Source organism: Myotis nattereri, assembly GCF_964212035.1.
Source record: "Myotis nattereri genome assembly, chromosome: 13".
Classification (NCBI taxonomy): Eukaryota; Metazoa; Chordata; class Mammalia; order Chiroptera; family Vespertilionidae; genus Myotis; species Myotis nattereri.
Window position 1 is genome coordinate 49436480 of NC_138088.1, and position 13961 is coordinate 49450440.

The 13961-nt window shown below is 39.0% G+C and overlaps 1 protein-coding gene across 1 annotated transcript; it reads right to left on the bottom strand.

Moving 5' to 3' along the window:
- Nucleotides 1-1718: 1718 nt before the first annotated feature.
- On the bottom strand, nucleotides 1719-12419 carry SMNDC1 (survival motor neuron domain containing 1). The gene is made up of 6 exons (XM_081104479.1): nucleotides 12265-12419; nucleotides 10707-10826; nucleotides 5656-5798; nucleotides 4885-5046; nucleotides 3387-3540; nucleotides 1719-2942 (listed from the first exon to the last, which is right to left on the bottom strand). The coding sequence occupies exons 2-6, from the start codon at nucleotides 10824-10826 to the stop codon at nucleotides 2805-2807; spliced, it is 717 nt and encodes a 238-aa protein (XP_080960605.1). The 5' UTR covers nucleotides 12265-12419; the 3' UTR covers nucleotides 1719-2804.
- Nucleotides 12420-13961: the final 1542 nt, after the last annotated feature.

Below are 13961 nucleotides of genomic sequence, written 5' to 3' on the forward strand. Positions count from 1 at the left end.
ATTAGGGACCAAATTGTAAGCAATGGGCATTATTATACATTTTGATATGAATTATTGTTCAAATTAAGGAAAAAAGATCAGGGGGGTGGAGGTGGTCAGGGAGAGGTCAATGGGGGGAAAAGGAGATATATGTAACACTTTAAACAATAAAGCATTTAAGAAAAAAAGGAAGATCAGATATTCACCATTACCACTCTGCACAGTAATAGCTACCACTTCTATAGTGCTTACCACATGCCAGATACTCCACTGAACACTTTACACAAACTCATTCATCCTTACAATTTATTGAAACAAATTATTCTACAGCTGAAAACTGTAGAATCAAAGAGGAGTTATACACACAGGTAATAAATAAGGAAGCCAGGATTCAAACTGCAGTCTGATTCAAGTCCTTGCTCTTCTAATATAGTCTTTCTGTATGTTAATTTAAAAAGCATGTTATCTGTGATTAATACTACAATTTTAAAGTTTACATATTTTGGGAACGTTAGGACTGGTCTTGAAGAATTCTTCAACTGTTCAATAACAACGAAGTCAAATGTCAAGTTCTGAAAAGATGTATGCAACCATAGCTATTTGGGAGCCCTAAATGACTGACAGCACGATCCGTCAGTTACTGAGCTTGTCAAGCCTTTCTTGATGGGAAATTACATTGAGTTTCATAAGACCAAGTGTTATATTTGGTTTCAGAATATTGAGAGCTTAACCACCATCATTTGTAAAAAGGTATTGGTATTATTATGAGATGCTACCCATTAAGCATTTTCTCGGCTTTAACATGACACAAGACACTCGCTCCAGGCGTCTTAACTTTTCGTTTAATCCAAAGACACTATCATCATCCTGGTACCTTGGACTTTTCAGAGCCACATCTAGGTCTTTTGACACAAGGGTTCCTGATCTCATGCTACATATGCTTATTTTAAAAAATATATTTTATAGAATATGGTCACCTTTACTCTTTTCTCCTCCTACTGCAAAGCCCTCCAGAAAAATTAATGTACAGAAAGGAAGGCCCATAGGGTCAATCAGACAAAGCACAAATCTCAACACAAGTCTTGCCTACACAAACACCAGGTGAGTGATAAACATACCAAGGTAATCTCACCAAAAACCATTTGGTGTGGCCACTCAGTTATACCAAATGTCTGTCCTGTGGTTTTTCATTAAAAGGGTACAACTGCAATCCTTCATGGATACTGTTGATTAGTATGTTACAATTAATAACGAGAGCATTAGTATATTTTATTTATAAGTTTTTCAAGTTATGTGGCCCTTTTTCTACTGTAATTTGTACCTTGTGTGTAAAGAACGTTTCACCTTTTTTTCTTTAATATGTGCGCTACTCAGTGGCCAAAAATGAAAGGAAAAAGTAATCTCTTGGGTTGAGAGGTGGAAAGGTAAGATGAAAAATTCTACCTCACCACTATCCTACTGAAAGTTTCAATTTACCGAAAGAATTAAAATACATGAAATGAAAAATTTTATTTTCCTGGTAGCAAAAATTTATAAACTCCAGAGCACAAGCCCTTAAAATTGGTTTGCCCTTTAGAATCTAATTCTTTATGTCTAATGGGAGTAGGTAAGGATTTATTGAAACCTTTAACATACTCATTTTCTTTTGCAGAAATGATGTATGCAAGTACATTGAGGCTTAATAATTATCAATGCTGGGAGCTACTAGTAATATTTTACCTTTGTCATAACACACCCTGGAGATTTTAAAAACACTTTATTTAATAAAAGTTAAACATACAAAAACTGAAATTAACACATCCTGAAAATCACTGACTTCCATTAACAGGAAGACACTTTTCTATGCATATATTTGGCTTAAACTCAACTCAGGATAAATGTGATGTTCACTTATACCAGCAAATGCTGACAACTTGATCTAGTAAACAAAAATTACAAACTCAGCTACATGAACATAATATACAGGGGATTATGGTCAGATTAATGCACAAGAAATACAGTCCATTTTTAATGATGAAACATTCAGTACTCTTGTTCATTAATTTAGCCGGTTTTTTTTTCTTTTTTTTTACAAAAATAGTATCTACACTGTATACAGGGCTATACATCAGCTTTTTGTTTTCTCATATAAACATTTCACATCCAAAAAAATGGTACCACTACCCTATGTGAAAAACCAACACAGGAGGGGGGAAAAATTAGAAAAGGTAGCTGGTGCTAAAACATGGTTTTTTTACATAAAACTAAAACTCAGTGAAAAGAATAAAAGAGCTGGATACATTTTAGAGATGGTCTAACAGGCTTAGGAAACAAGTTATTGAAGGAAAAACCTGAAAACAGAATTGGACTTTTACAAGTTAACTTATTTTTTAGGTTTAATTGGCCAATAGCTAAGTTTAAGTGGAAGAAAAAAAAAAATCTCTGTAAAGTTTGGTGTTTTGCCTTGATATTCCAGTGAATTGCTTTCAGAATACGTGGCAAGCTTTAAGGTACTGAAAGTTCCAGGTTAGGACGTTATAAAACGTATGGGGCCTGGTATCAGGAAGATCAACAATTCAACTAAGTGCTTTATTTAAGCAGCATCTATCTAGAAAAGTTGCGTTACCCAACAAACTTTGAGGAAATTGTGGTAGTAGTAATGAACCAAGTTAAATGAATAGCGGTTATCAAATGCAATTTCTTCAAGTTTCATTCTATTGAAGTCAAACAATGACAACAATGGTATCTTCCTTACTCATCTAACAAATAATTTACCTTTAGAAAAATATAAGGATAAAAAGGTAAATGTAAAGCCCTGCAGAGATGAAATCCAACAGTTTTTCTGATTATTGAGGCATCAAATGCCTGACATTGTACTTAGAGGTATCTTGATACTGTGTCATAGGTTTATCAGCAATTCCACAAGTTCCTACTCCAACTTTGCCAGTTACACTCTCAGGTGAAGCAAAAATACTCCTCTTTACCTAAGGGAAATGAAACAGAAACCGTTCCTGATTAGTTTTGGAAACAATAAAAATTACAAAATATACTCAGGAGAAGAACCTGAATGCTCTTTTAAATAAAATCTACCAATGATGTCCAGCATAAAGGCATGTTAACAAAGCAAATGTGGTACAACACATCCTCTTGTATGTGGTAAAACAGCAAATAATTTTTCAAATTTTAGTTTACAGAAAGGTAAAAAACTAGATCTTTTGTAATTCCTGATATAAATTCTCATTTATAGTATTTCTATTGTAGAGACAGTGGCTAATGTAGATTCTTTCAATAAGCCAAACTGAAGACTGAAGAGAATTCTGAATTTAAGACCCAGTCATTTATTTTTAAAAACCTGTGTACCTCCTTTTTCATTTTAATGACAGCTGCGCTTTTCAAATTTACAAAATATGATGAAAGGATTTACTAACCTGGCCTTTTTTGTTTTTAGAATAGGCCCTGTTGTTGAATTGTTGCCATTTCACTTTCTGGTCCTCTCTCTCCTGCTCAAGTTCTTTTATTCTCTGTGCTTTTTTCAAAGCTTTCTTCTTTTTATATTCACGCTGCTGGGCAATCATTTCTTTTCTGTGTGGATATAACAACTAAATGTCAACTCTTAAGATTTAAAACACGACTTCCTGAGGATATTTAATACAAAAAAAAAAGAAAAAAGAACGAAAATGAATAAACTTACATACTCTTCTCTCCTCATGAATAAAAGCACTAACATCAATGCCAATGACCCAGTGCTACTAATAAATGTTATTTGAAATATATCGCGCATACTTGGAAACTTTCAAACATAACAGTAATCTATTGCCCATTTAAATAAAATATTTCAACTATGACTTTTTAGCTGATGTTTACATAGCTATTGCCAGTTGTGTTTTAGGAATAAGATGAGTGTCAACAGATGTCTAAACCTTCTATCAATTTCTAAGTGGACAGTTAGCAAGTGTAAAATGCTGCATTTGGAAATAGTGTATGAAGAGATTAAAGGAACATAAACCCCTATTTCATTTAGATTGGAAGAGCACAGGAACACAAAGGGAAATCAGAGCTAACAATTCTTAACACAAAAGCAACTGGGGTTTTCCAAAAACAGTAAATAAGATTAGAGCCTAAAGCTCTCATAGTAAGTTCTGCTTAGTTAACACTGAGGTCTCACCAAAAAAAGGATGAAGGAAGAGGTCTTTAAAAAGAGGTAATAAGATCTAGATTCCTTTGTATCGTATAGTATAATCACCACTATGAAGCCAAGTGTGGCTTTTCATACAGACGTCAAAAATTAAAAGAGATGCTCTATAATCTGATTTTCTTATTGGGTTGCTTAAGTCAAATGTAATTTTAATAGATGACAATTTTCTTAAATTCAAATATATTTACGTAGCAACTTAAGTTTTGAAAACTCTTTGACAAATCCAAAAATGTAGATACTATTTCCCTGTTCTACAGACGAGGAAACAGAAGACAGGCAACTTGCTCAAAGTCATACCTTCTAGTATGACTAACTCCTTTTCTTTTCAGATCTCTAAAGTTTAGATGTCATTTTCTCAAAGTAATTTCCCCGAATGCCTAAGTGCAGTTTAGGTACCGGTTCTTTGTTCCCTTAAAGTACCCATATGTTTCATTCATGAACTCAGTCAGGACAAGGCCCAAGTTGTGGAACCCCAGCATCTGGGTTAGTGATAGTATACATAGTATCCACTTAAAAAATACTTACTAAATGCCTAAGTGGAAACCCAAATGTCCTCACCTTACCCTGGCATACAAATACAGAGAATGAATAACCTTATATTGCTAATCTTCAAAATAATGGTAAGCAGTACTATAACCTTCTTATCCTAAACTAGCCTGCACAGATTCTGCAGACCACCTCAAATACCCAAATGGGAAAGATTACACTTAAAATGCTAAAAACACACTTACTTGGACATGGGTTTGCTGCCACTGTCCTCCTTTGCCTTCCTTCCTTCTTCTACAGGCTTCAGGTTCAACAGTGGAGTCACTTCAGCATTGCCATAGCCAGCAAAGGTGATTGCAGCAGTGCCGTTTTCTTCATCTATCTCCTCAATCTCCGCTTCATAACACCTGTAAAGATATCATGGCTGTAAGCAGGTGAGTAAAGGTTTAGTACTCAGCCTCCAAGACTTACACTGTAGTGATTCAACTATTACATGTGTTTAAAATAAAAGTTCTGTAATCAAATGACCCTTTGGCAAAGATAATGCAAGAGTGGTTGGAGTTAGCCATCTGGTATCCTAAAAGGAAGTCCTAATCAATATTTGCCAGGAAAGTCTCTTACATGTCTACTAACAGTGCTTTAGTCAATCTCTTTGAAAAAAGATATTTCTTATAGGAATAATTTCAGTGTATGTACTTCATGGACATCTAAGACAGCCAACCATTCAATCAATTTTCAATTTGAGGAAAAAAGAATTTAGATTATTTTTTAAAATATCCATTTTCCTCTGCTTTCAGTTTTCTTTCCTCTGGGATCTTCGCCATTCTTCTGCCCCAAAATTTAATCCAAAACTAAAAACTAAACTGTATTAATGGTAACCACCCAAGAATCAAATTGGCTCTATTAACCACATTGGCTATATAGAAAGATTAAAATAGGGTAGTTGAACTGAATAAAAACATCTTACCATTGTATATTAATATTTCATGTTATAGTTAGTTTTTTTCTACACTTACTGTCCATCTTCACTCCAGATTGCCATACATTTGTCCCCTACTTTCCATGAATGAGTGGACTGAGCAGAAGCAAAACAGTCTGAACTTGCAAGAGTTTCTGAAGGTTGAGTTGACAGAAGGTCTTTGGTTAGTTCTATAACTTCCTAGAAAGGAAAACCAAAAACCATAACATTATTTTTATAATTCACATTGTCACCTATTTTCAACAAGCAAGTTCTTTCATTTTTTGATGACAACAGCTCTCACCATATAGCACTTACATACTCTACAGTTATTTGTAGTTCATAACAAAATTATAGTGTATGTACTGTGATTATCCCCATGCATAAACTGAGATACAGTATTTTATACAGTGTGGAGCTGAGATTTAAACCCAGACAGTTGCCTTTCAACTTAATCTCAAAAACTAGTAGAAATAAAAGGGTAGACTTGAGCTTATACCATATGCATTATTTCTAAGTTTCAATTTTAGCTGACCAGATCTCTGCAAAGATGAGAAATAGTCAATTATGAAGGCCTGAGCTAGATTCAAGATCACTTATATCATGTCACATATGTATTTCATGACTACTGTTTTACAGGGTATTACAGTACTATTAAATGCCTAGCCAACATGCCCCATACCCCCAAACCCCAAAACACTTGAAGCAGCCTTATATCTGTAGTAATAAAAATGTTCCTGCTCATACATATTTCTACTAAAATACTGTAGGTATATATAAAAAGCCATTAGTCTTCCTATTCATTTATTATAAAGCTTACCTCATCCAGGTAAGCAAGTTACCAGGTTAGATTGAAAATATCCCAATACCTTACTTAATGTTACACATATTAGCACATCTTCATTTAAAAGGAAAAAAAATAAATGTTAACACACACAGGCAAGCAATATCTTTCTGTGTGGCAAATATTTTTTGTAATTCAGGCTTATACTTATTGGCTTCATTTGAAGGTATTTGGGAGGGCTGGTTAAAAAACTCAAGGAATAGTACAAATTGATAGATCTGTTACCTATCTGCTATAATTTTACTCTAAAAACAACCCATATTATGTATCATCTTACCTGACTTAAGAACCTGCATAACTGTTCCCCTACTACTGCATACAAAATACCTTAAAACGTCATGTGTTTTTTGGGATAAACATTACCAAGTTAAACTCTGCACTCAGTTCCTTCTGGCTCCCATTGAGGTTTTATAAATAGTACTTCTGGTTCAGTAGCCAAGAAAGTTAAATATTACCTCTCACCTAAGATTCTATATCTTCTGGCTATTTCTGAAAAGCTAGTATTTGAGCCTAAAAATGGGGGGAATGTTAAGCTCTTAGAGGAAGATCAGTTTTGTGAATTAAATTTTGTGAATAAAAAATCTAGAAAACTCATATTTAAATTCAGTAGAGTAGTATCTTTAATGAAGTTTTATCAGGTGCCAAGTAGCCATCCAGATAACGTTTAATTAGATGAACTTTTGCATATAAAGCAAATAAAGCAAAGACCTTCCAAATAAATATATCATGTACTATACAAAGGAGAGTAAATTATCAGTCCTGTTTTTAATAAACCACTTTAAGGGCTAGGAATGTAATCTAATCTAAGCCTGACTCAAGAGCCCATACAACCCCTATCATTAAATAATTCCATCTAACTAAGGATGATCATTTACCTACTAATGCACAAACATGAATTCTGCATTTGTAGGTTGAAGATTTAGAACTCTACTATTCTTAGGATAGATGCCTATCCTATTTTCATAAGAAAATACATTTTCACCAAAGAAAGGGGTCCTAAAAAGTTATAATTTTCAGAGCCCTGCACTGAAATGACTTTTTAAAAAATCCACAGCATTTATCCCTAGTGGTCCTTTTACTGTGCCATATTTTACATACCTCACCCAACAAACAATGAAGACCCTTCTAAATTTTTTCCTTCACATGTGCATACTGACCAAATTATTAGAGAGAAACTATTTTATGTATGAGGGGGTTCTTAAAGGTACATACCATTAATTACTTTTCCTCCCCCAAGTCTGAGTTCTGAAACTGCTCCTTCATTGACAGATGGGCAGCAGTTACAGTAATCGGCAATTCCAGGAAGCATCAGATGTTGTGATCTACATATCAGCAGGTCAAAGGGGATGCACTCAAGCACTCTGCTTACTGAAGGAAGGCGTTTCGGGGATGCAGAGAGCCACTGTAATATATGAGACAAGTGACTTGACCCCTGCCTCCTTTAGAACCAGTTTTATTCAGCAAAACAGCTTAATAAATTGACTATTTTTGTGATTATCATAGACTGCCTGGGGAGCTAGTCAGCTAGCTAGCCTGGATTTTACTATACCCACTTTTTTAAGTGAAAAAAGAAAGGCAACTAGAACTTCAGTAGATCAATTTGCTGCCTGCTGAGTAACTTTATTCTATAGGAAAGACAGTATATAAAGAGATAAAAATGGAAGCCTTACTGGCAAAATGGAAGTCATTGATAAAATGCAGAAAGAGTGTTTGTCGTAAGTGAAAGGGCAAATTCATAACCAGAAGAAGACATTCCATAAGAGAAACACAAGAAAACAAAGGCCACAAACTCAGTTTGACCAGACTTTTCAGCAAACATAAAAGGCAGTATTAAGTACGGCAAGCGCCCATCCTGTTTTGTCTTCCAGATGGTAAGTACAGTGTCAGTCACCGGTGACGGACTGGGCGCTTAACGTGTTAAGTATCAATGACCTGAGGTATATCCCAGAAAGCAGAGAAAAAAAAACAAGAATTTTAAACCCACGCTAAATAGAAGCTGTAACCGGTCAATAGAGACAACAATTAGAGGTAGAAGCAGACATCCAAACACTTACCAGAATTTTATCTAATCTTAAATGATGCCTTCCACCTTTTAGTAGTTTTTAGTTTACACACACCTAAATCTAGTGACCAAAATGATTTTTTTCCCTCATGATAGACTAAGAGGAAAAGAACCTGTGATAAGGTCTAATTAGGAAAAACATTCTGTATGGCTACCTGAACTGTTAGAACTTAAGCTTCTAAATCTGTGCCAACCAATAAGGTAGTCATACAGGCTATTTCATTACCTAAAATTAAAGATTCAGATTTTTAGCCATATTTTAAACATGCAATAGCCACATGTGCCTAGTGACTCCAGTATTGCACAGCAGATACAGAGCATCTTCATCAATTCAGAAAGTTCTATTGTACAGTGCTGTTATAGAAGTGATTTACAAGATAGATAAATGAGCCCCCCAGGGCATTTGTGTTCTTACTCCAAGGCCTATCAGAACTTCCACTACAGATCATGTCAGTATAAGGCAATTCTGTCCAAGCTCTGACAATTTATTCTAGAAATATTAAAAAGACCTCATAATCATGCTGTTTCAACCTTCACCCCCAATTCCCCTTGATCAGTTCCACCCAGACCCTTTCTCCCACTGCCCAGGAGGCAATATATACAACCTTGCACACAATGCTTCTTTTTTATTTCTTAAAAAAAAAGGACTGCTTTTAACTTGGTGAAAGATGGGGCCAGGATCTTCCCTTGAGGCAAGAAGTTGGTCTGGGAGTGGGAAAGATTGCTCTCCAAACATTTCTTCCTTATTGACTAGCACCCTAAAATCTATTGGCCTGACTTCTACAAATTGAAAAAGGGTCCCGTTTTCTGTGTTTTTAAAAAATAACATACCAGGCAAGTTTTGTTCAGTGATTAGAGTCAACCTGGGGACTGCAGTGTCTCAGGTTCTGTTCCCGGTCAAGGGCACATACCCAGGTTGCAGGTTCCCCAGCTCCGGTAGGAGCTTGTGCAGGAGGCAACCAATCAATTCATCTCTCTCACATGATGCTTCGCTTTCCTCCCTTCCTTCCACTTTCTGTAGAAATCAATGGAAAAAGATATCCTCACGTGAAGATTAAAAACAAACAAACAAATACCATCGCAGCAACTTCATTAGAGTTTATCCTAAATCTAGAATTTAAACCTGAAAATAATCAACATCCTAATTATGCCCACATAAGCTCTTTCAGAATCCTGAATCGGGACTTCATGTCAAATAATTTTCATTTGTTTGCAGTTCTAATATTCCTAAAATATTAATAACTTTAAAAGGCAAAAGATGATAAAGAGAGGGAAAGAATTACTTAGATAAGACAAAGATGATTCAAGTTTTGTACTGAATCAGTAAAGAAAGAGCATCTAATCAAAACACCTTTTAAAACTTTCCAAAACATGAGGTTCAAAACTTTAAGTCTCAAATTTGTTAAGATGGAAGTCATATATATTTACAAATCTTTTATGTGGAGTTTTTATTAATCAACCTAGTGTTCTGAGAAATAATAGATATTTACTATTATGACTTCATTTGTCTTGAGACAACCCCTGCCCAGGACAGGATTTTAAAAGCAGGTTTCATACATACTCAACTCTCCCATGACAAACAAAACAAGTTAGGATCCCTTTCACATAGATCAATTTAACTTCAACAAGTGTCAACAACTACACTGAAAAACCTACCCTTTAAGTTCAAACATGAAGTAACATTTATGCAGAAAACAAGTATCTCTTATGTTTTTATAATGTGCTTTCAATACAAAGTGTTACCTGCTAGCTTTGATACACACACACACTCTCATTTTCAAGGACTTGTGGCATTAAAAAGTATTTTAATCAGATTTTATCTTTCACCTTTAATTTTAGTTACTTTTTGAACTAAACTTCCTTTGCCAGGTCTTTAAATGTAAAAGTACTTTCCACTGTCAAGTTATATATCTCTCTTCTCTAGTAAATCTGAGACTTCTAAAATCAACTTGTTATTATTAAATGAACACACAAGATTTACATATCAAAGGACAATGCTTCACTCGTTTTGATGTATGCAAACTGAGGAAACAACCCTACTTTTACAGCCACGGATGCCTATGCGAACATACACAAAGGGAAAGGGTAAACGCCACCTCCAAGGGGTGCCTTGGACACCTATAGTTCTAAGCAAGAAATCATTTGAAAAAGACAGAACTACTCTTTTTGAATAATGTAGCAGTAAGTGTCCCCTCATACTTACTTGTAAATCTTTTTTTAATTTTAGCAAATCTTCATTTTCTCCATTTCCAGACAGGGCAGCTTCAACTTGCTGGAGCTGAGCTTTGTAGCTTGCCAGCTGTTTTGCTAGATCCTCTGACATCTGGAGGGGAAAAGGGCAAGACCATGAAAACTGAACAACAAAAACACACAAACATTGCCCTAGCCAGTTCTGCTCAGTGGGCAGCGCCTCCGTCCACAGACTGACGGGTTCCGGGTTCGATGGCAGTCAAGGCTGCAGGCCCTGATCCCCAGCACCTGGGGGAGGCAACCAATGGATGTGTCTCTCTCACATCGTTGTTTCTCTCTGTCTCCCCTTTCCTTCCACTCTATCGCTGAAAAAAAAAAAAAAAATCAATAGAAAAATATCCACGGGTAAAGATTAACCAAAAAAAAAAAAAAAAAAGAAAAGAAAAATATCCTAGGGTGAGGATTAACAACAAAAAAGCCCACAAACATTTAAAAAAAAATTCCCTGTCTGCCTGAATTAACCTTGCCAATGCCGCTCTCAACTCATTGCAATTCATTGCAGCTTAGTTTATCACCATCACCTCTACTCTTAGTTTCAGAGAAAAGCTGATGTGGAAACTCCAGAAATTCTAATTTTCTTTAAATTCCTGTAATAAGGAAAGCACTGCGGTCGGTTCATTTAAAAGGGTTATTAGATCGTTACCGGCCTCCCCCCTCAAAAGACATTAATCTGTTGGAGGAGTGAAGACTTCTAAAAATATATTTACTACAAGCACTAAAGAATACTTCCAAAGCCAAATGTGAGTGGCTTTTGGATTAACTACACAAATAACTCTCTTTACATGAGCTACTCTATTAATGAGTGTGTCTCAAAGCTCTTCTCCGAGCTGAAGTCTGCCGCCCAGTCACGTCAATAATGCCGGCTTGTTTCCTTCCGCCCAAGCAACAGCACACACTCTCCCGTCTGGGCATTCCGGGACGAGCCTTCCCGCAAGTCCTCCTTCTCCTCCCGGAAGCAGGGTGCGAGCGCATCCGCTCCCGGTGTACGAGCGCACGCCCGGGGCTTCGGGGCCCTCGGTCTCCGCTCCCGTCAACGACAGGCTGGGCTCTGGAAGGGCTCCAAGGGGCGAGGGCAGGCCGGGCTGCTCGCCTCCCATCCACCCGCCACCCCAAAGCCCGCCACAACGCGGCCGATCACCTCAGCCCTCCAAGTAATTCAAACATCAGCTTCCAGGGACGCCGAGCGGACGCCCGCGGGGCCGGGACCCCACACCCCCGACAGGCTCCGCCGGAAACGGTCCCGGTCGCCCTTCAGAAGCCTCCCGCGTCCCAGCCCCACCCGACGGGTTCCCCGGCGTAGCCACGTTCGCCGCCGCGGCCCGGAGGCCCCGACCCCGCCGGCGCCGCTCAGGGCCCAACGCTGGGTGGGAGAGGAGGCCGGGGCTCCCGACACTGTGGCCGGCGGCCAGGCCTCTCCGGCGCCGCCGGCTCCTCGGCCTCGGGCCTCCCTTCCACTCGGGAGAGGCCGCGGCCCGGCGAGGCCTCACTCCTTCCCTCACCGGGTTTGTTACCTTGTGTGGGGTTGGGGTCGGGGCGGCGGGAAGGGGTCGGGGCCAACGAGCCCGGGGGTGGTTGCGGCAACAGTGGCCGCAAGAAAAATCTCCCCGGCGACACCAAGGCGGCGACTCTGAAAAAAACTCGGTCGGCGGTAAGGGGGAGGGGAGGGAAGCCCGGCACTGGGAGGAGGAAAGACAGAGGCGGATGAAATTTCGCGAGAGTTAAAAGCCATCGCGAGACGCCGTTCGAGTCACGTGACTCGCAACGCCCAATAGGCCGCCAGCCCTTACTTGCGTTAGGGACGCAGAGTGGGCGGGGTTTAACGGGACGGAAATTGCGTTGCTGGACGGCGCCTGGCGCCGAGTGCAGGTTCGTCCTTCCAGTTCCGGCTGGGCGTCGGGGCGTCGTGGGCTTCTTTTGGGACTGGGCGTCGTCGTCCTGCTTGAGGTTCCCTGGGTATTCATGGCGCGTACCGCCTGCGGCGAGCAGCGCTGGGGGATGGGAATAACGGGGTTTAATGCAGCGATCGCACTAGCAGTTGGTTCTCCAAATGTGGTCGTCCGCTCAAGTTTGAGAACCACCGCCTTTTATAATCATGAAAACCTAAGTCGTAACAACAAAAAACTAACTTGTGGTCGAACCTATTGGAGATGTATTTATTTTAAACTTATTTTGTTAGAACAGATGTGTTTTAAATTCATTATATGGGTTCTATCGGGCTTGGTAGAGAACAATCGCCAAGTTCTAGTCTTGAGTGGTAAACGGTGGTGTGACCGCTTTGATTTATGTTTAGAAAGGAATGTGGCCTCTCCCGCCCGCCTGGCTCCTTAGTTGAGTGTCGACCTGTGAACCAGGAGGGTCAGGGCACCTGCCTGGTTGTGGGCTTGATCGCTAGTGTGGGGAGTGCAGGAGGCAGCTAATCAGTGATTCTCTCTCATTGATATTTCTCTCCCTCCCTCTCCCTTCCTCTCTGAAATCAATAAAAATGTTTTTTGGTGCGTTTTTTTTTTTGTTTTTTTTTCTTTAAAGAAATGTGGCCCTAGCCAGTTTGGCTCAATGGATAGAGCATCAGTCTGCGGACTGAAGGGTCGCGGGTTCCATACCCACCAAAGGCGCGTGTGCCCTGGTGTCAGGCTCGGTCCCTGGCCTGTCCGGGGCCAGGGGGAGGCAACAAATCAGTGTCTCTCTCTCACATCGATGTTTCCCTCTGTGTCTCTCCCCTCCCTTCCACTCTCCAAAAATTAATAGCAAAAGATTCTCGAGTGAGGGTTAACAATGGAAAATATCCTCAGGTGAGGGTTACCGACAAAAAAGGGAATGTGTATGAAGCGGTTGTGTTTCTAATAGTATATCCCGTGTTACTTCTGAATGGTTACAGGAGGTTGGAGTGAAAGCCAGATGTTTTCACTGATTACCCCTTTTACTCTTTACCCTTTTTTCTATACATATGTAACTTTTTTCCAGTTAAACTAGCTATATAAAAAAAAAAAAGATAAAGACCCGTGGCACAAAAAGGCCAGGAAAGAACTTTCTCTGGGAGGTTGGGGTCTGTTGCTAGAACCTTCAGGCCCTCTTCCCAGGTGGGCTAACTCTTTCGGTCTGTGGCATCTTTGCCTCAGTGTCTTCTTGGGGGTTTGGTTGTTTGTTTTGAAGGGATCTTCCCTTTTCTTCTCTGCATACACACACACATCCCCCATTGAGTCATAATCTA